The sequence below is a fragment of the Leptodactylus fuscus genome, chromosome 3 (assembly GCF_031893055.1).
Source record: "Leptodactylus fuscus isolate aLepFus1 chromosome 3, aLepFus1.hap2, whole genome shotgun sequence".
NCBI classification, from domain to species: domain Eukaryota; kingdom Metazoa; phylum Chordata; class Amphibia; order Anura; family Leptodactylidae; genus Leptodactylus; species Leptodactylus fuscus.
In genome coordinates this window covers 227,783,973-227,807,133 of record NC_134267.1, presented here as the reverse complement: position 1 = coordinate 227,807,133, position 23,161 = coordinate 227,783,973, and the positions used below count along the sequence as shown (strand labels likewise).

Below are 23,161 nucleotides of genomic sequence, written 5' to 3'. Positions count from 1 at the left end.
TCATATAAATTCTAGAATTGAAAAAGTTATGATTTGAGAATGCTGAAAATTTTGGAGATTCCTTAGTGGCCAGTGACCTGGTGTCCAAGGAGTTAAGAGGAGCAACATTGTGTTGTGGAGAGGCGGACCTGAGCGAAATTTCAATGGGTGACTCAGCAGAGGGCTTAAATAACAACACACTTAAATAACAACACACAATTCGGAGGACTGAGCGGCTGTATCCTGCGTGCTACGAGGTAAGCAGATAACCCCTAGGGGTATATACACACACGGCAGATATGGGACACAATATGATCGCAATGGGGATTTTACAAGCCCATGCAACATGATGCAGAATAACATTCAGGCTCCGTATGGCGCTGACTATCAGTTGTAGAATTTTTTGCAAACAGTCTGTTGCATGTGGACATTGCCTGCTGCATTCTGAAACATCATTTATAAAGTTATTTTATTACTTATATTTTCCAGAAAAAGCTTCTTATTTTTTTGTGCAAATTTCTTTACTGCTTTTTGAACCAAAGCCAACAGTGGATTTTGGAGAAGGGAAAAGTATAAGGGCTTCCTTTATATTCTCCATTCTTTTTGGCTCGAAAACCCTGCATAGAGCACTGACCTAGCATATAGTCATCTGCAAGGGGCTTAAAGGGATTGTTCGGGATAACTTGAAATCCTTACACTACTCTAAACAGCCTCCCACCTTATACTTTCTAAATAATATTATTAATCAAAAATGGATAATTTCCGGGGGCAACACGGTGGCTCAGTGATTAGCACTTCAGCCTTGCAGCGTCGGAGTCCTGGGTTCAAGTCCTACCAGAGACAACACCTACAAGGAGTTTGTATTTTCTCCCCGTGCTTGCATGGATTTCCTACCATACTCCAAAGACATAACAAAAAAACAAATAAAAAATAAATTAAAAATGGATGGTTATCCATATTCCAGGAGATGTCATGTGACCGCCCCAGGGGCATTTTCTGATTACCTGGTGGCAATCTGTTTCACCATTTCCAGAAACAGATCGTCACTACTACTCCCCCCGCCCCCCAACCACTCAATTATACTTACCATTCAGGCTTCTTCTGACGAGACGGCTCCTCCTCCTGCTATCTGTGCGCACCCTTCTCCACTGTGCTGCTGCCGCTGGTAATTCACCTCTAATGTGCCTCCATTCAGGAGTACGGGAGCAGTACAGGAGGAGGAGGAGGGGCCGTCTCACAGGAAGGGTAAGTATATAATATGGGTTGGGCTGAGTAGGTAGGGAAGGGCGGGATAGTTAGAGAGACAGGGAGGGGTGTATGGAAGGGGAGAAGAAAGGAAGGAGGGGCAAGAAAGGTGAGAGGGCTGGTGAGGAAGTTACATAGCAGGAAGCAGTTGATGGACCTCTGGTTCTTGCTTTGGGGAATGACAATGCAGAAGAAGATTTTGGCACTAATGGGATCACAGGCATGCCAGTGACTCTAGAGTGGGGGCCATATTTAATGTGCCAACATCTGCCATATTATTATGGTGGAATAAAGAGGTTTTCTGGGACTTTAATATTGATGGTCTATCCTTAGGATCTGTATCCCCCACTATTAAGCCACAGTGCTGCCATACTGGCTCCATGCATGGCAAAGAGCACTCTGGTTGGCATAATCCGCAGTACTGCATGTTTTAACTCTTTTACTCCTGTACAAGGGTGTCGATTTGGATGCAACTATAGAATAGTCATTGCCCAATGGAGCAAACGGGGAAACATAACTATATGTATCAAGTGTCAGTACCAGGTAAAATAATAGAGATGTCATTATAGCCAACATGAGGTCAATATCGGGGTCCGAGACAAAGCAGCGTCTAAACACAGCAGAGAAGTCCGATAGCCTGTTATAAATACAGCTCAATAGAGGTTTTTTCCAGGAAAGGTCAATGTAACTAAGTAGGTCAGGTCAGGTAACTAAGTAAAAAGTTCAGAATAACTACAATAGAACACCAGGCTGTGAAGAACAAGAACTGGCAGTGATAATAATGCAGAGTTTTTGGCAGAGAACCCAGATTGTCTGCAAAAAAAAACTCCTATCAGCCTCCACTCTGATATGCCATTGAGACATAATACCTAACACATTGCTTGAGAGTCAATTCCTTAATGTATTCCATGTCTTATTCTTCTAGGTGCTTTTGTGGACATGTTCCCCATGGATCCCATTTCAGTTCTTGCGTCCGTTGTCATTATTTTATTTCTGGCAAGCATTTTTAACATCTATAAGAGAGGCACAAACTTCCCCCCTGGTCCGATGCCATTACCGATTATTGGAAATATGCATATGATCAACACATCGAAACCCCAAAGCTCCTTCATGAAGGTAAAGAAAATCCTCCCATGTACTTCCCCCATTTAGGTGCTAATTCTTCAGCTGTCCTATAGGAATGCAAGTGGCTTCATTTTAAAGGGGTTGTCCAGAGAGTTGCATTTTATTTGCCTTCTCCGGGGAATCTTTCAAGCTGGACCGGGGAATCCCAACTGGTTGTGGCCTTGGGTCATGTCATCAGAAAACAGCACCCAGCCCCAGGTCACTCCTCATCCTCTATCCGCGCCCGATTTCTCCACTAGTCACCTGTTCTATTGGGGCTGGTGTTAATATAGTCTGCCAGCACCCATAGCACAGAACGCCCTGTGAAAATGGGAGTGGAATAAAGAGGGAGAACAACTCCGGGGTTGGGTGCTGATTATGATTAAGTGGTCCTGGGTCAGAATGAGCCGGAAACTTGTAAATCCAGCTTGAATTCCTCCAGAGAAGTAAAATTAAACCTTCTGGACTACCCCTTTAAGAAGTACACATGTGTTCAAACATAAAGGCTGAGTTCCAAGTTCTGGGACTAGATACACCGATTAAAATGGTCAACACAGTGCCATGTGTCTAACACCCCCCGAGCCACACCAACTCCAACCCCACAATGGTGTTCACCAGAGCCCCAGATGGTAGGGATGGACTTGGCTGCCCTGCTGGGCAGAGCGGTACAGTTTGGAAAACGCCAAACACACGGTGCACCACAAATCACATTAAACCAGACACTGAGATCTCTTGCCAGCAGATGTTTCGGGTTGTGGTGTTGGTCCAGGGATCCAGAAGGCTGAGGTGGGTGGTCAGTACAGTGGGTGGTCAGTACATCAGGCAGGCTGAGTCGGAAACAGGAGCGGTAACAAAGTACAAAATGGTGTTCAGGAAGCGGAGATCCAGAGGCAAGCCGAGGTCAGGAATAGGCACAGTACACAAATTAGGAGGCAAAGAGTCAAAAACACAGGCAATCAGGACAGGAGGAACGCTTACTACCAGGACTCTGAGTTCAACTGAATAGCCAGCGGCGGTCTAGAGCCAGAGCCCTACTTAAATAGGTTCCAGCTCACCACTAGGTCGAAACCTGAATTCCCCCTCCGCCTTAGGAGGAGACTGGCAACCCCTGCATAACACTGCGGAGGTTCCAGCCTGCCTTCTGAGACCTGGAAGTGGGAACTCGGGAGCACAGCAAGGACAGACCGGCAGCTTCCGCACAGCGCTGCGAAGGCTCCGGCCAACACCACAACAGTATTATCATTACATTAATACCAATATTCCTGCTCTCTTTAAGGGCTCCAATTTCTGATAAAACCAGTGCAGTGCAATATTGAAAATTGATGCAATTCACAACACAGCCACTAGATGGATGTATATGGGTATATATGCAACACCACTGTGTGATAAAAAAAAATAAATCTTAAAATAATGTTTTGAAGATTGGTCATATTGTCATGGTTAGCCAGGAGTCAAGGTAAGGTAAGTCACATCTGTATACATTGTGCAATGTTGACCTTCATATCATACATGCCGTTGCCTCAAATCCCGATCCCGATCGCTCAACCCTAGTCACAAGCACCTGAACAGTACATGGTTTTGGATACACGTTTATCATATGAATCTTTTTGATACAGGAATTATCCAGTTTTTAAAAAATATGAGCCAAGCAACAAAAGTCATCAATACAAAGCACTTCCAATATATAACCTATTTAAATTCAACACTGTCTGATCTATCTGATTTATTTTCGGGTCATCAACCACAACTGTGATGTTTCGTTTCCAAGCTCGCTACCCCTCCCTGTGAGAAATCCTAGCGGCAAACGAAACATCACAGCGGCACGTAACCTGATTTCATTACAGGAGAGAGTAGAGAAGGGAGGGGTACACAGAGTGAGAGTAAGCAGATGAATCATGGGAAATGTAGTTTGTCCACAGAGTCACTGCATGTAAATAACAGTGATAAAAGGAGCAGCAAGTACAATAAACCAAGTAAAGGGTGCACAAGGGAACAGTGAGGATTTAGCAGATAATTTTTGGTAGTTGAATAACCACTTTAACCAGATCCTGCACTCCTAAATGCTCTAACTCTGGATCTGAATAAAGGTGCAACACCAGAACCATACTATATGGCATCATCCATCCCAGTGCCCGGCCGATAGGCAAACTGGAGATGGTCCATAGTAGAACACACTAGAGGGCATAGATGTGTCAGGACCAGTCTCCACTGTACTATTACAATCAATGTTATGGATGGGGTCATTAACCCCTTCCTATATTTATTAACCTGTAGACAGTGGAAGAGAGGGGAGGTGAAAAGTAGGGTTGAGCGATCGGAAAAGATCGGCGATTGAGAAAATTTCACGATCAGGATCGGCTGGAAAACTATTGGAAATTGGATTTTTAAATTTCAAGATCGGCTCAACCCTAAAAGTGACTTTTCCCATAAAGAAGCATAGACTAGGGTTGAGCGATCGGGATCGGGAAAGATCGGATCCCGATCAATGATCGAGCAAATTTCACAATCACAATCAGGATCAACTGGAAAATGATCGCAAATCGGATTTTAAAATCGATCCTGAAATCTCAAGATCAGTTCAACCCTACTGAAAAGGTATAATAAATGATCACAGGATCAGACTAGATTAGGGTTGCTTGTAGTCTACAACCAATGATATACTGTACATAGCTCTGTATAGGTACTGTACACACATTAGGGCTCTCGTGCGACTGCTACCTATTCGCTTTCTATAGTTTTTTCTGTCACGAGTCAGTAAATCTCTTTTTCTGTTGGTTCTCTTTTCTGTCTCCAGATGTCACAGAAGTACGGCCCGGTATTTAGTGTCTATTTAGGTACAGAAAGACTTGTCATCCTGTGCGGTTATGATGTTGTGAAGGACGCGCTCATCAACAATGCTGAGGAATTCTCTGGAAGGCCATTGACACAGTTAGGGTCTAAATTATGGGACGACCACGGTAACTATTTATATTACTGTTATATTACTATTTACTTAGGAATCCATTGGAAAGGCCAGTCAGCAGACTCCTGACACGACTCCAGGAAGGCAACAGTCAGAGGCTAGGGCTAAGCAAAAAAAGATGTATGTTGGTGTAGTTTCGGGTATCTGCAAATTCTGGATCTCAACGTGAACCTTATAGGAGGATCCTAGACCTCCGAGTCCAACAATGGAGAGGTAAAATGAGTGTCTCTCACTCGGGAGGACCCAACACATCCTTACATTACAACCTATTACATTCAATGATCAATGTGTAATTCCTCAGCTCTCCTATAGAGGCACTGCAGAGTAATTGCTATCAGGTTTTCCCACAGTTACAAATGATAACTGGGAGTCCCTGCAGATGGACACCATGTGATCAACTTCAAGGAATTATCCAGGAATTATTCATTTATGGCCCATCCATAAGACAGGACAAACATATCTGATTGGTGCAGGGCCATGCATGGATCAGCTATGTGAACAGAATGAGTTAGCTCCGTGCCCTGCATAGTGGCCAAATGCCAGTACTGCAGTTGGGCTCCCATTAAAATCAATGGTATTTTCAAAGAAGACACCCACTATAACACTAGACAAGTAACATTAAAAATAGACAGATTGTCCCAAAAATGCCACATTTTTATTTAAGTATCCATGTGAGGTCTGATTTTCTGAATATTTATAAGGCTGAGTCAAAACAAGAACAGATAGCGATCAAGGCTCATGTAATATAACAATAGACATTTGCAGTAACCTGTCCTCACTTCTTATAGGCGTCCTCTTTTCCAATGGAGATAGCTGGAAAGCGATGAGAAGATTCACACTGTCCACCTTACGAGACTTTGGAATGGGGAAGAAGAGTATAGAAGACAAGATCATGGAGGAGTGTGAATGTTTAATAGAGATATTTAGATCTCATGGAGGTACTTGTTCCTGCAATATGTTTATAGAACGATGAAGACACATGGGTGGGCACAGGAGCTGTATGCACAAAACGGCAGGAGGTCTATGAATCAGATTATTTGCAAATGGCCAAGCAAAGGCTAGGACATCAAGAAATGGGAAAACCTGTTTATCAGATAAAGAGAGAAAATCAAAATAACAAGGGCAAAATTTCTCCAGTCTTTGAAAGTGAAATTCTTTTGCTAATTCCCAGAGGAGTGCCATCCCGACCTTTATATGCTCTAAATTCTCCTACCATCCAGGTAACAGGAATGGTGCACATCAATCTTCCTGCCACGTCTTTCGGCTGAGTTATCTTCTTATACTCTCCTGAGGAACCTTTTACTAAAAGGGAAACGTGTTGAGAGATTCACTTCTATTCTACACTAAATTTTCACTTCCATTTGGGTATTTGTCTTACAGGTCCACTTGGGGACCCAAAAAATGGAAACCCTATCTGCTTAAAAAAGTGGTTGTCGGTGGAAACTGGCGAAACCCCATAGACTATAATGGGATCAGCCCGGTTTCCACTCAAAATTGGCAGAGATATTTTAAGTAGAATGGGAGACCCTGAACGATCCTACTTACTACTTACCTGCTGTATCCTCCAAGACTACTTACCTGCTGAGATCTCTGTAACAGGGAATAAGATATATAAATATGCCCGGAGTAGACCCAAATGTGGGAGAGAATCCCTCGATCTTAATTTATTAAGAGCTAGAAATGGGTCTAGGGAACCATTATTGGGATCTATACATGAGGTCTCCAACCATACTTGGATGTGATAAATAATCAACCCCTTAGACTGTGGAGGATTCTTCTTACATTGTCTAGACGCTACAATTTAAGTTATATTTTATATATAATTCTTTATCATTTCTAATCCATTAATTTCTGTTTTCAGGAAAACCTTTCAATAATCAAACCGTCATAAATGCTGCCGTGGCCAACATCATCGTGTCCATACTGCTGGACCATAGATATGAATATGATGATCCCACCATACTGAAACTCATGAATCTGGTGAATGAAAATATGAAGAACATGGAAAGTGGTATGGTCCGGGTAAGTACAGTATTAGAGATGAGCGAACACCGTTCGATCGAATACATATTTGATCGAATATCAGGCCGTTCGAGGTATTTGATTGGAATCGAACACCATGAGGCAAACGCAGTAAAAATTTGTATCCCCTCCCATCGTCCCTGGTGCTTTTTTTGCACCAATAACTGCGCAGGGAGGTGGGACAGGAACTACGACAACGGAGGCATAAAAAAAAAATAAAAAATCGGAAAAAGTAATTGGCTGCCGAAATCAGGTGACCTCCACTTTAGACGAATGGTGTATTTAATATTTGATTAATTTGAGACTGTGAACTATGTGACAGGGACAGATGTACAGGCAGGGTTAGCTAGGGATTACCTTTATTTAGGGGGAATGTCACTCACCCAGCTCTTTGGGGCTCTATCTCGTCGGGATCCCTGTCAGCTTGTAGCAGTGCTGAGTGTGCGTTGAACCCTGCTGCACACTCAGCTCTGCTGCATCTCAGATGTAGCAGTGCTGAGTATGCGTTGAACCCTGCTGCACACTCAGCTCTGCTGCATCTGGGGTGTAGCAGAGCTCATCGCACACTCAGCACTACTACATCTCCGGTGTAGCAGTGCTGGCCGTGCTCTCAGCTCGGCTGCATCTCCGGCGTAGTCGAGCTGAGCGCACAGCCAGTTCTGCTTCATCTCGGCATAGGAATGCATTGACCAGCGTTGATTGGCCGAATGCCATACAGAGTACAGCATTCGGCCAATCAACGCTGGTTCTGCCGGAGGAGGCGGAGTCTAAGTTTGATCCACAGCAGTCTCCATTCTGGTCCGATATTAGACTCCGCCTCCTCACAGATGAGCCTCCGGCAGAACCAGCGTTGTTTGGCTGAATGCTGTACTCTGTATGGCATTCGGCCAATCAATGCTGGTCAATGCATTCCTATGGGAAAAAGTCAGCTCCCACATATCGCAAGCTGACAGGGATCCCGACATAATACAGTGACTTGGGCTTGTTAGATGCCCCCAGACATGCTTCCCCTGCTATCCCAGTTGCATTCCAGGGTGTTGGCATCATTTCCTGGGGTGTCATAGTGGACTTGGTGACCCTCCTGAGTCGAATGGTGGGATCCCCTGAAACGATGCATTTTCCCCCATAGACTATAATGGGGTTTGATATTCGTTCGAATAGTCGAATATAGAGCGGCTATTCAAAACGAATATCTAATATTTTACTGTTTTAATGTCAGAGGAAAGGGGATCCCTGTATAAGGTTTTTTTAACCACTTAGTCTGGTTTAGCTGTTTCAGTACATGTTTAGTACGGGATACTTAAATGGCTTTTTTTTTTTTTAATTATCATTTTACATAAATGTTTTTTATTTTTAAAATCTAATTGTAAAAATTAGCAAAAATAGTAAAATATTAATCTAGTTAATTATCCTGGTAATTATACATTTGTTTCAATATTAATCTAACAGTATCCGATACTTTTTATATTTAAAGCTGTACAACAGTTATCCCTTGCTGATCGGCTGCCTACCCGGGGGTCATAGAAAACTGGTTGAAAACCACAAAGAGATGCAGAAGTTTATAAGAGAAACCTTCACAACAAAGAAGAAAGAACTGGACATAAACGATCAGAGGAACCTTATTGATGCCTTCCTGGCTAAACAACAAGAGGTGCGGTATAATACTATCTAACTAGGCATATTTAGGAATATGCACTGTCTACCAATAAGTATTTGGACACCCATGCAAATGCAAATGAAGATATGTGGTCAGGATGTACGTCACGCCTTGTGCCATTAAATAGGAAACAGCATTGGCATTAGTCGCATGCAAGATGACACGAAGTGCAGAGTTGTCCGATTTCAAGAAAGGGGTAATTGTGGGGTACCACAGACATGGTTGATCCTTAAAGGACATAGCAAGCAAACTGAATTACCCAAAATCAACAGTGACCTATGTGATTACAAAGTGGAAGGTGAACGGTAATTGTCGGAATGTGACCCAAGATGGCAGACCCCCGAAACTGGAAGATAGAGATGGACTAGTGCTGGCCAGAGGAACCGCACCCAACCGATGGCTCACATACACCAGGAGTGTCACCAGGTATCCCGGAGTATTGTGTCCATCAATCCCATCTGTAAGGAAGCGTCTGCTGGGGTCTACCAATTATTGGATAGGAAGAAATGTTGTTTTTCTGTTCTACCACAGTTGTCCAAATACTTATTGGTAGACAGTGTATATCGAATGTATATGACAGTGTATATGATCCACCCCTACACTTATTTTCCCTGCATTACACAAGCACATACAATATACACAGTGAAGAGGAGCACACAACTCCCAATAAAAAAGCAAGGGGAAAGCGTTGAATGATTTTGGTAAATTTGTAATATTCAGTATTTTATCCATTATATTGATTTCATTTTATCTTACAAAGGGAAAACAAGAATCTACATTATATTACAACTATAAAAACCTGGGCAAACTGGTCAGCAACCTATTTACTGCTGGGATGGAGACCACCTCAACCACTCTGCAATGGGGGCTATTGTTAATGATGAAATATCCAGAAATCCAAAGTAAGTAACAAACGTAAGACTCTGAGCTAGGGTTGAGCCGATCTTGAGATTTCAGGATCGATTTTAAAATCTGATTTCCAGTCATTTTCCAGCCGATCCTGATCATGAAATTTGCTCAATCGCCGATCGGAATCTGATCTTTTCCGATCCTGATCGCTCAACCCTAGTCAATGCTTCTCTATGGGAAAAGTCACTGTTAGGGTTGAGCCGATCTTGAGATTTTAAAATCCTATTTCCGATCATTTTCAAGCCGTTCCCGATTGCAATTGTGAAATTTGCTGAATTGGTGATCGGGATCCGATCTTTTCCGATTCCCGATCGCTCAACCCTACTCTGAACTGAATATTGCCATATATTTTATATTCCACCAAAACTAATGATTGTCACCTCTTATTTAGTAACAAAAGGGTGTAATTGATGTCAATTCTTCAATCCTTAATCTATTTTTGTTTCAGCCCAAAATTTCTGCATCACATGGGCTATCACCAAAATAGACTCCTTGGTTGGCAATAAATATGTTGCTAGACAATGCTTTAGTTAGCACAATACACATACTGTGTATGGGATATGCACATTTGATATATGTTCTGTATGTAATGTACAGTATGTCAGAAAATTTGGGGCTATAGCTGTCATTTTGGTGCTTTAAATTGTTGACATTTCTCTGAGATTTAGTAAATTGAATTTTATTTTACAATACTTTATTTTATAATTTTAATATGTTATTATTATTATTATTTCATTTTTTTTTTTTTTTTTTTACCGAATAGAAAAAGTACAACGTGAAATTGAAAATGTTATTGGATCTGCCCAAGCACAAGCTGAACATCGAAAGGAGATGCCGTATACTGATGCCGTCATTCATGAAATTCAAAGATTTGGTGACATTGTCCCGGGAAGTCTCCCGCATGCAACCACCAAAGACATCACCTTCAGAGGATATTTTCTTCCAAAGGTGAGTAGTTGCTCTTTATTGACAACAATAACTCTTAGGTGGATCCTATGTCAAAACTTTGGCCCAGTACTGTATATATTTTGATGTGATTACGAAACCCAGACTGTTGTGAATTTGTTACATTTGTCATGTTCAATTCTTTTATGTACATATTATTGTATATCCTTCAGGGCACAACGGTTATCCCATTTCTGCACTCTGCCCTGAGAGATAGAGCTTACTTCGAGAAGCCGGAAGAATTTTATCCTGGACACTTTCTTGACTCAAATGGAAAGTTTAAAAGGAACGAAGCCTTTGTCCCCTTCTCACTGGGTAACGACATTTACATTTTACTATACACCAGTGACCAATCTTGTTGAACTTGTATGCCAAAATGTAGTTGTAGACTTCATTCCCTCAATCCTGTGATCTCGGCAGCTTCAGTAGTTAAAGCAAGTAGTCCCTAAAACGAGGGTGGGAGATCTTCATTGTGGGTGGTCTCCATATGATCCGTAACGGAGCAGACAACACTTACTCTCTCTTTGTAAATTAGCAACAAGGAGAAATTTGTAGAATAAATGGCTGAAATTTTCAATGAAAGGTTTCACAATGGTATAAGGGGCCCAAGGGGAGGACCGTTAAAGAGGTCCACCGGCCCACCGGGACGTCTCGCAGCAATAAAGTGCTGCAGGAAAAACTGCATTGGGAACACATCGCAGCGCTTTAAGCAGATAGTTCACAGAGTTTTCCTCCGCGGACTTTCTGTTACAATGATATCTACAGGAAAGCCACCAGCGTTTCCGTAGATATAATTGATATGCTGCGATTTACAACAAATGAAATTAAAACAAACAAACAAACAAAATTCAAAAGACAAAACAAAAATACTCGGTGCTCCGGTGTCTTCTTTTGCGGAAGTCCTTGCTGGTTGTGATGTCCCTTGTGCTGAGGCCACAAATTGGCTCAGGATATTATTGCTTCCTTACCAGGCAATTTTCCCTTGTTCATGATCAGAATTTTTTTTCAATTTTTGACAACTATAAGATTATTTTCATTCATTCCTTTTGGGTTTATTTTGTAATTTTTATTTTTGCATGATTTTTTTTTCTTCCAAATAGTTTTCTCTCCTCTGGGCTATAATCTGTGATTTTATTAGTGACATGGGGCTGCAATATGGTGGCTCCCATAACTGTGTACACTGCAGTTATTGAGGGTTGTCTATACAGTTATTGGGAAGGTAGAACATCCCAGAGAGAACCTTAACAGCAGGCTCTGTGCTCCTGCAACTGCTTAAAGGGATCCTATCATTTATCATTTTTCCTGCTTTACGAAAGGCTATTCTTCTCCTACCTTTAGATGTCTTCTTCGCTCCGCCGTTCGGTATATGATCCAGTTTCCATCGGTATGCAAATGAGTTCTTTCGCAGCACTGGGAGTGGTCCTCAGTATTCAAACTGCACTGGGGGTGTCCCCAATGCTGCGAGAGAACTCTCCAACGCTGCCTGCATCTTCTTCAGGAACAGGTCTTCTTCGCGTCTTCTTCCAGGGGTTGGCTTCAAACTTCTAGGCCTCGGGCTTAGGGCAAAGCCAACTGTACATGGCCACCGGCCACAAGAAAATGGCCGCTTACAATATTGTATCTTCTAGAGTTAAGAGAAGACTGCCAGGATGTATATAGTATATACTCTATATCATACTGCACAAGGAAGGAACCCTAAGCAATTTGGCCATTGACTCTATTTTTTTTCCTAGGTAAACGAAGTTGTGCCGGAGAGAACTTGGCCAAGATGGAGCTCTTCCTGTTCTTCACAACCCTGTTACAGAACTTCACTTTCCGGGCCCCACCTGGTGCAAAGCTGGACCTCGCCCCTGGATTGGGGTTTACTAATTCCCCATTACCCCATGAAATCTGTGCAATATCTCGGTGATGAGATATATTAACAGTCAGTTGAAGTCACAGCAGAAGACATCTGTGAATTTTTTTTTTTGCAAGAACTGCACAAATTTTCTATTTAATACAATGTAGGTTTAACTGATTTAATACAGATGCTAATATTATTAATATCATTTTTTATACTATGGGAAATATATGGTAAATGTCCCAATTTTTAAAAACGGCACAAATTTTGCAATTTTGATTATCTTTAATAAAAAAAAATTATCTGCGACTACATTGTAATCAACTAAATTTCTCCCAGTACAAGTGAGTCTATATGTTTTTTTTTTTCCCAAGATGGCATCACTTGAATGGCAGCCTGTTACTGCAGCTCCAAGCTGAGGGTGACTTTTATCCTTTTGCACTCTTTTAACTGTCATTACTCTACTGTACTCAGAATCATTGCACCATGAATAGCTACTTATTTGGACTTGGAAAACTTGTGGAACCTTTCAAAGGAATTTTTTGTGTCTATTGTTTATGCTTGGAAGATGCCTGCAGCCATAGACTGGAATTTACTGTGGACACGTGGAAGGTTTTGTTACACCCTAGGAACCAACCATCCCCCCACGAGCTAAGAAGAAATGTGGAACAGAGAGTGGAGATAACGTATAGAGAACATACTTACGTATGACAGCGGTGAGAAGAAAGGAGGAGGGCTTGAGATGAAAGATGGTGCATATTGGGGCATATTGTGGTTAAGAATCAATTGTGCTGCAAGGATAGTGAACTATCAGCTGTCTGCATGAGATCTTATTACCTAAAAAGGCAATTATCACATTTTATCATGTTAGCTGCATATGTCCCTCACCCCTCTGCAAAAGCTGATTCTGTCTGTAATGTGCTCCATGCTGTGTCTCCTCCTTGTGTCCTTGTGTCTGGAGATTTCAACCATGGCTCTCTATCATCACCCACCTAAGTGCTATCGGAGATCCTACCTCCCAACCGCGGTCAGGCTGTATAATCAACATCACTCCGCACAGAGAACTAAATGATCCTGAAGTCGTATTCTTTAAGTTTATATGACTCCTACAGTAGCGTAACTAGGAATGGCGGGGCCCCGTGGCGAACTTTTGACATCCCCCCCCCCCGACCAACACCAACGCCGAAGACCTCAACCGACCCCCTCCTACGCATTCCTGCGCGTTCTATTATTCCCCATAGTGGGCCCTTCACATAGTATTATCCCCCATAGTGGCCCCTGCACACAGTATTATGCCCCATAGTGACCCCTGCACAGTATTATCCCCCATAGTGGACCCTGCACACAGTATTATCCCCCATAGTGGCCCCTGCAAACAGTATTATCCCAAATTGTGGCCCCTGCACACAGTATTATGCCCCAATAGTGGCCCCTGCGCACAGTATTATACCCCATAGTGGCCCCTGCACACAGTATTATGCCCCATAGTGACCCCTGCACAGTATTATCCCCCATAGTGGCTCCTGCACCCAGTATTATGTCCCACTGTGGACACCCATAAACAATTATTATACTCTTTTCAGACCCCAGAGTATAATATTCGGAGACCCGGGGGAATAAAAACATAAAAAAACTACTGTTTCTTACCTGTCCCCCGGCTCCTACACTGTCGGCCTCCGCTGCCGTCCTTCAGCAATGACGTCGGACGTCACATGACCTGGGACGCAGGCCGGGTTCTCATGTGATGTCAGAGACGTCAGACAACAAGGAAGGAGGCCTGGCCAGGATCGTGGAGAAGTAAGTAACAGTGTTTTTTATGTTTCTTACCTCTCCCAGTCCGCCGATCATTATACTCGGGGGTCCGAAAAGACCCCCCCGAGTATAATGATAGCAGCGGTAGCGGCTGTCACCGGGCCCCTAATGTCCCAGCCCCTGTGGCAGCTGCCTCTGCTGCTATGGCGGTAGTTATGCCACTGGACTCCTAATATCTTTTCTATCTGCTATTCTGAGCTTGAATGTGTTCTTTCTTGTAATATACAGTATTATTACATTATGCTGCTGTAATACAATGAGTATCCCCATGGTGGAGCTATTAAATGATTATCTAATCTTATAAGATAAGGGGAAGATGAGAAATTTTATATTCTCATTTTGTCTTTTGACAGATGACAGACTGCCATTAAAGTGGTGGACCTGTTCCACTTTGAGGTCATCCTAATTTCATTTTTTAATTTACTAATAAAAATACGACTTCTGTAACATCTTACTATTAACATTGGAGGTATTTTTTGAAGTTTTTACAGTATTATTGTATCATTTCCATCCAAAAATGTAATAAAAAGTGTATAAAACAATGAATTGCTCTAACCTGTTTGAATTCATTAAGTTTAAGGTTTAAAAAACGTGACTTATTTAGCCTTCCAAGAAACATCTCATAAGGATACATGATTGACTTGTGTACGTAGGTAAAAGGTCCATAGAAAATAAATGGCTTTTCTGGGTCACACGGTGGCTCAGTGGTTAGCACTGCAGCCTTGCAGTGCTGGAGTCCCAGTGTTCAAATCCCACCAAGGGCAAAAAACCATCTGCAAGGATTTTGTATGTTCTCCCCCGCGTTTGCATGGATTTCCATCCCATATTCCAAAGACATACTGATGGGGAAAAATGTACATTGTGAGCTCTATGTGGGGCTCACAATCTACATTTAAAAAAAAAAAAAAAAAGAAAAGAAATGGCTTTTCCATGTAAAATCCAATGAAAGATAAGTCCCGAAGAAAAGAAGGTTCACTTTTCAGAGGCTACGAAGTTTCTTTACCATAAGAGGTGTGAATTTGTGTAACAGTCACTTCAGGACCTGGTCACGGCAGGAACAAGTGTTGAGTTGGCCTTGATTTTTTAGAGGTCATGCCATTCAGATCACTGCTGAGACCCAATCACAGGCCTCAACACTGAACCCCAGGCTGATGATGTCACAAAATAGTAACTCACGCTGCTAATACATGCGCGTTTACTCTGTGTGAACGGGCTCTAATAGCCAATTGTACAAGAATACATTATGGAAGGGGAGACGGATTTCTACTGAAATGAAACTAACATTTTGCATAGACATTTCTGAAACTCCTTGCAGATCTATTTAGTATTTTCACCATCTTCATCTTAGTGCGCGTAATAGAAGATATGGTCTTTTACATTAACCAGTTAGGTGCTGTTTACATTGACAAAACATTGACAAGCTTTAATTACAATACATAATAAAGTTACTTTTAGCTGCTTACTATGGGGATCGTACGGAATTGTCCCCTTCTTATGTTCAAATCATAGGGTGTTAATATTATCAGACATAAGAGGACTTACCCATGCAGAGACCGAAACTGAGTTCAGTGCAAACTGAGTGGGGTCCTTGTTGTGGAATAAAAAATATATTCCAACCACTTTTTCACTTCCTGGTTTTTGGCTCATTTGGGTGGGTGGGCTTAGACTGTATGATTGACTCGGCGCTTGTACGTTTCCATTGCTGATATATAAGCCAGGGAGTATCAGGAAGCAGGGGCGTAACTTGAGGGGGTGCAGAGGGTGCAGTTGCATCAGAGCCCAGGAGCCTTAGGGGACCCATAAGCACTTACATCAGTATTGAGATTGCAGCTTCCTTCTGGCCCATAAGTCAAGGAGACCCACAGATTACCCTAACCACACTAAGGTGGATTCAACTCCTTAGCACCCATAACCATCACTATCAAGAATTCACTGTAGCGATGAGGTAAGGGACCCCCGCACAAAAGATTGCACCGGAGCCTACAAGACTTTAGTTATACCACTGTCAGGAAGAATAGTCTATATTTCATTTCCGTAGTTTGGCGTACTAAGACTGCCGGAACCACCAGTCACCACAAACCTTTCCCACCTCTCTTCCCTGAAATAAAGAAACCATACACCATTATTTTTGTGGACAGAGGTCAGTCACAGCTTTAATGCTCTCTCTCTCTCTTAAAAACTCAGTTACAGTGAAATTTTCCCAAAATAGCAATAGTTGATATGGTGCGGTCTCCCCGGCACCAGACTCCCAGTGGGCAAGTATACATCTCACCTTTCTACTTTCACCTTTTCGTAGACACTGACTGCCAGCTGTTACTTGAATAGTAAATCCGAGAGGGAAAAATAGCATTGGTAAAATAAAAACCAGCAGTACATCCAATACAAAAAAAGTTGGGCTAGGGAGTGCGACACTCATATAAGTCAAGGGATAATCATACACATTAGGGAGAGTGTGTGCCTACAAGGAACAGATTCCCAGCTATGGACAGCGCTGTTTCGGCCTATTGGGCCTCCTCAGCATAGCGCAAGGATACTGATTTGGCAGAGTGAGAGACTATAGACCAGGGTCAGAGGATAATCATACACATCAAGGGGAGTGTGTGCCTACATAGGTGTACGGAGACTTACAAGTCATTCCTGCTCCACTAGGGATTCTGGATAAAAAATATGCAAATCTATTCTCCAGGATGTAATTAGGAGAACAGTGCACTCTGAATGCCGCCCTCTAGAGGGCAGCCCCCTTAACATCATGCATGACTCAGTTAATAAGCCTACTAACATGATGCGGAGTTCATTATTATTAATCTGTTCCTTTTGGAATAGAAATACTAATTTGGCAATAAACTCCGCATCATTTTAGTAGGCTATTTAAACTGAGTCATGCATGATGTTAAGGGGGCTGCCCTCTAGAGGGCGGCATACAGAGGCACTGTTCTCCTAATTACATCCTGGAGACAGATTTGCAAATTTTTTACTCCTCATATGGTAAGAGAGGCTGTTACAGAGGGGAAGGGGCCATAAGAGGGACTGGTATAGCCCATGTACCAGTGATGTCATTGGGGGTATTAGACATGTCAACAGAGGGGAAAAAAAAAAAGTTACTAAAAAAGGGAAAAGGAGTCCAATAGACTCCCGCCAAAGGTATATCGCCAACCAAAATGTACACACTACAAGAATGAGTGATGTGCTTATTGTAAAGTGCAGTACATTATACAGTCCCAGGTCAGATAAGGTCTCAGCAGCAATGTGTGCTCTAGATAACTGTCAGGTAGCTCCAGGCTTTATGTAGTCACCCTGGAGGTGTCTGAAGAAGAGTCAAATCAAAGAAACTGCAAACCTGACTCTGAAAACCCTCCTGGCGGAGTGACAAGATGATGGATGGATTTTACAAGTATGGCCATGCTGCTACATCGCAACCTAGGAAATGAACTGTAAACAGTCAGACAGCAGCAAGAAAAGAAAGCAACTTGGATAAAGAAGTGTTATGGGTAAGAAACTGGTATTACTAATAGGTAGCCTGAGAGACATGATTATGGAGATGGGAATCTTCCTTGAAACAAACTAAATAAATGTGGTGGCCGGGTAGAGAAGACATGAGAGTAGTAAAGTATCTCTATTTTCTACAGGTCCCTGAAGATTTAAAGAAAATCTGTCAGGGTAATTTGGGACACTAAGCTGCTACAATGGCCTTATGGATTGGGGGGTTTAGTGTCCCAAATAGCCCTGACAGGTTCCCTATAAAATTGATAACTACCTGTATATAATTGCCTTTCATCGAGTGTCTGGTTGGGGTGCCAGAGTTGCAGAGTTGTTTCTTTCATTGACACACAGGCCAAGGCCAATGGGTAATACTGTATGTTGAAGTTGGTCTCCTTCTTCCAACCCATGTTACATCAATGTGAGCGTTTGCTCTAATATAAATATCAGGGGAGTGGAATTGTTGATGTCACTGCTGTTCCTACTCACAAATCTAGTGGCCTCTTCAAAGGGCTTGAGTAGGTGACATATGTCTCAGATGAGCTGTCACTGTCTGAGCGGACAAACACAAACTCCTTGCGGTCTGGTGCATGATACAATTATTCAGTGCTTTCTTCTGCTTGTACAGACAGTCCAGCATATGAAGATGGAGTTCCAGGGAGCGAGAATGTCGCAGATCAGGTAGTGCAGAGATTTGCTTCACAAATATTCACAAGGTTCTCCCACCAGTTTTGTTTCTGGTCAGTCTTTTTCAGTCCAAGCCTGTACTGCTATTATTATACTCTGGGGTCTCTTCAGATCCCAAATAATAATAAGTGGAAGTCTTAGGGAAATCCCAAGGGGCCACTGATGTCATTCAGTAGGTCGGTAGAGGATGTAGACCTTCAACAGACACCAAAATAGAGACCAGGAGAGGTGAGTATAACTCTGTGTTATATTTACTCACATCTCCTGGGCCTCTGCTTATTATACTCTGGGCTTTCAAGAGACCTCAGAGTCTAATAGTGGTTCATGGGTAATAGTGTTATGGCCGAACCTGAAATTTTTGGAAAATTCATAATCAACCTGGCTCCATTTGAACCAGTTCACTCATCCATAGCAAACAAGTTGTAGCACTCCAACAAAAAGCCATGAAACGACAGTAGGCAATGGATTATTAGCTCATATCAGGGCAACTGTCATGACCTTGTTGTTTGTATTTTGGAGTGTGTGTCGGTTGGGGATTTGATCTGGGCTCCTTTGTTCTGCTGGCGGTTTCTTTGCCACTGGACCATTGGTTTTGGTGTCTGTCCTCTGAGCATACCTGAGGTTCCAGGAATCGAACCTCAGGTGTTAATTATTTGCCATCCACCTATGGGAGGATTCTGGGGCCTTTATAAGGATGAGGGCAGCTCCACTAGTTGCCGGTTTTTGTGGTCCCAACCTAAAATTCGTGGCCCTGGGAGGAGGAGGAGTGTTTTGCTTGTGCTGCAACTGTCTAGGAAGTAGTTTGAGTGTTGTTTGTGTGTGAGTTTGGTTTTTCCCTCCACACTTCTACTCTGCCCTGTCTTTCACTTCTGTTTGCTTGGCACTATCTGGTTGTTTGAGGTCCAGTTTATTTTGCCCCAGTCCTGTGTTTACCCTTTCCTCACCTCTCCACTGTCCCTCTCCTCATTTCTCTTGTTTTGTATTGTGTTGTGCTGCGTGTCCATTGTCCAGCACATCCCGTCCTGTTTGTTTGTCTGCAGCTGCACCTTGATTTCTGTAGGGGTCACCACCTTAGAATCCCCAGTCCCTAACCCTATCTGTCTGCTAGGTCTTCATGCTAGAGAGCCAGGAGTTGTCGGGGCCAAGGCTAGCTTGGGGGCAGCTGACCACCACCCGTAGGCAGGGCCTAGCTAGCCACCGTAGTGCCAGGGATAGTCTCCTTCCCCTGTTTCCTTAGCGGTGCAATCTGCAGTCAGGAATCTGGGTCTGGACTCAGACACGAACGTGACAGCAACGTTTCAGTCCCACAATGGCAACTTTGTTCACGCATAGTGAAGCAAACACGTAAATGGTGCAGAGCAATTACATTGCGAAACACAGAGAGAATATAAAAGTATTAAAAGACAATGTGAACGTATTACATATTGTATGTGTAAGAACAAGTGATATAAAGTATCCAAATTCACAAGATACAGTCACGAAAATAATCTGACAATTTACAATCAGTGAATACATATGTGCAGGGGAGCAGACAACTAACCACTCCCCAATCATCCGTATTCACAGAAGTGTTCAGTGTTACATATATAGTAGTGTGATATGGACATTGACCCAGCTGAGACACACTGAGTATATCCATGAAGATAAGTGTCCTCGTCTTAGCGTCATAGACATGCTCAGTGTGTGTCTTGTAAAGCTGGGTCAATGTCCATATCACTCTACTGTATGTGCGACACCGAATACTTGTATGGCTACGGAGGATTGTGAAGTGGTCAGTTGCCCTCTCCCCTACTTATACGTATGTAGTGATCGTACACTGATCAGTTCTTTGTTATGACGGTATTTTATGTCTTTGGACATTTTGCTCTGTATCATTGAACCCTTTAATGACTCTGGGTAGTTTGCACGTTCATGGTCGGCTACTCTTTCCCCACAATTTCTTTCCCGTTTTCCAAATTTCATAGAATTGTTATTTTTTTGTCTACATAGCTATGTGAGGGCTTATTCTTTGCATGATAAGTTGTACTTTTATTTGCCACTGTTTTAGGGCCCTTATAATGTTTTAATTACCTTTTATTTACAGTTTATGGGGGTTCATGTGAAATAACTTACAATTTTATCATAATTCAGTCTAAGCCTCTCACCTCTGCCAGATCAGTCCTCTCTGCGCCAAGCTGATGAGATGCGAGAACATCGAAACAGCTGTCCTTGGCTGAGAAGACTGTACCTGGTAAAATCCCAACATCATTGCAAACAAAGGCCTATGAGAAGGTCGGCGTGATGTAAAAGGGAGCACCCTCTATTGGTTTGCTTGACTGAGGCTCTGTCTTCCTAATTACATCATGGAAGATAGACTTGCACATTCTCAGTCAGCGCCCTCTATTGGTATGCATTCTTGAGGCACTGGCTTCCTAATTACATCATGGAAGTCAGATTTGCATATTCTTCCCATGTTCATAATTTTGTGCATTTTATTTACTCTGCATTATAAATTCTACCAATTTTATTGCTTTTATCATGTTTTACTACTTTTACAAAGAAGATGCCACGTTTAGTGAATTAGCGATTTTCCTGGGATCACCGTATTCTGATGCCTTTTACTGTACTGTTGACAGAGATATCTCAGGGATCTTTATTTGTGGGGCATGCAATTTTATCTTGAGTGATCCAAGGGGTGGCAGGGGGATGCCATCTTTCCCCCAGGGCTCCTGAATACCGTGATTGGTCTTCATCACAGCATCCAAGGGGTTATTCTGCCTGAGTCAGAGTATCTTCCCACTGCATTGGTTAGTCCTGGGCCTCAGCTGTTTATCCCCTGAGTCCACAGCATTACAGCGCCATATTATTATGGCACTGAGCATTAAGTATACGTTTAGCATGACGTAACAGTACGGCTCAAAGTGGAAAGGGGTTAAAAGGGTTTTCCAGGCTAAATAACCGAAGACTAGAGATGAGTGAACAGTAAAATGTTCGAGATTTGATATTCGTTTCGAGTAGCCCCTCAATATTCGACTACTCGAATCGAATATCGAATCCTATTATACTGTATGGGGGGAAAATGCTCGTTTCAGGGGTAGGCAACGTTCGATCACTTACCAAGTCCACGAGTGAGGGTCAGGCTGGATCCTCCGAGAAGTCTTCTCTGTGCAGCGTCCCCACGGCATCTTCCGGCCCTGAATTCACTCTGCCAGGCATCGGGCCTGGGCAGAGCCGACTGCGCATGCCCGCACTACAAGCGGTCATGCGCAGTCGGTTCTGCCCAGGCCCGAAGCCTGGCAGAGTGAATTCAGAGCCAGAAGACGCCGCGGGGAAGCTGCACGGAGAAGACTTCTAAAGGTAGGAGAAGAACCAGCGTTGATTGGCCGACTGTATAGCATTCGGCCAATCAATGCTGGTTCTGCATCAAACTTTTCCATTCGAATAGCGAGTGGTACTCGATCGAGTACAAGTATTTTGAATACTGTAGTATTCGATCGAATACCTACTCGCTCAAATACTAATCGCTCATCTCTACCGAAGACCTATCCTTATGCTTGGTCAACAATTAAAGATCACTCAAGGAGTGCTACCACTTCAATCACCTGATCCATGGGCGTCCGGGTGTCAGAGTCCGACAGATGTTTAATTAATGACCTATCCTAAGGAAAGTTAATCAATTACAACGTTCTAGAAAACCCCTTTAAATTTCTGCTTCCCATATATTACTATACTTGAAAAAAGTTCCGCTGTGAAACTGAAACATTGCACTGATGTGGGCTAATATCACTGGATTGTCGCTGGGTTCAGCCACCATATTTAATTCATTTGGAGTCTTTCTCAGTCAATTAATTGTAAATCTATCTCTTCTCTCTATGAAATGTACTCAGTGACCCTAGTACAAAATCTATCTGTATCCGTCTCTACCTGACATTCTCTTTCTCCGGTCTGGACTCCCACAATATGGCCCGGTCATGGCAGCATCTCCTGGTTGGGGTGCTTTATAGTGGCTGTTATTCATTAGTGACTGAGGGCTGCCTACGCTGCATTACAGGAAAGCTCGACTGGCCACCATTGGATGACATGTGAGTCTTCATCTCAGTCTTCGTATGGTGGTTGCCATTTCGAAAGTACGGGAGAAGTTCCCGTGGATTAAAGATGGAAGATAAGATGGAAGAGGATGATGGGAGGGAATGTTCTGGTATATTTCTATCTAGTACCCAACCAAGATCAGACCTGATCTCAAGGCCTAAAGAAAAAAAATGTCTAATGTTATTTCCTCTGATTTATCGTTACAGGTGTAAGCAGGAAAGACAATGGCAAACTCGACATATTCAGAAAATTCCCCAAGCTCATCTGTTTCTCATCTTGTCTCATTGCCTAAGCTCACCGAGAATGACACATACCATGTCTTCATGAGCTTCAGTGCGGCAGACTCGGCATGGGTGCATCGGCTTATCCAAAAACTAGAGGCTACATTTCCAAACATTAAAATCTGTACTCATGACCGGGACTTTACTGCAGGGAAGACCATCATAGAGAACAT

At 42.8% G+C, this 23,161-nt stretch overlaps 1 protein-coding gene across 1 annotated transcript; it reads left to right on the top strand.

Moving 5' to 3' along the window:
• The first annotated feature begins 190 nt into the window (after nucleotides 1-190).
• LOC142198291 (cytochrome P450 2C29-like) lies at nucleotides 191-12,916 on the top strand. The gene is made up of 10 exons (XM_075269262.1): nucleotides 191-236; nucleotides 2,150-2,340; nucleotides 5,123-5,285; nucleotides 6,079-6,228; nucleotides 7,152-7,312; nucleotides 8,787-8,963; nucleotides 9,730-9,871; nucleotides 10,642-10,826; nucleotides 10,997-11,138; nucleotides 12,557-12,916. Exons 2-10 carry the CDS (start codon nucleotides 2,164-2,166, stop codon nucleotides 12,730-12,732), a joined length of 1,473 nt encoding a protein of 490 aa, XP_075125363.1. The 5' UTR covers nucleotides 191-236; nucleotides 2,150-2,163; the 3' UTR covers nucleotides 12,733-12,916.
• The last annotated feature ends 10,245 nt before the right edge of the window (nucleotides 12,917-23,161 follow it).

Bases quoted from the DNA above. Each gene is read 5' to 3' on its own strand.
- LOC142198291 (XM_075269262.1), top strand. From the start codon at position 2,164: ATGTTCCCCATGGATCCCATTTCAGTTCTTGCGTCCGTTGTCATTATT. The intron at 6,229-7,151 runs GTACTTGTTCCT...TTCTGTTTTCAG, and splicing joins GATATTTAGATCTCATGGAG to GAAAACCTTTCAATAATCAA. The intron at 9,872-10,641 runs GTAAGTAACAAA...TTTACCGAATAG, and splicing joins GAAATATCCAGAAATCCAAA to AAAAAGTACAACGTGAAATT.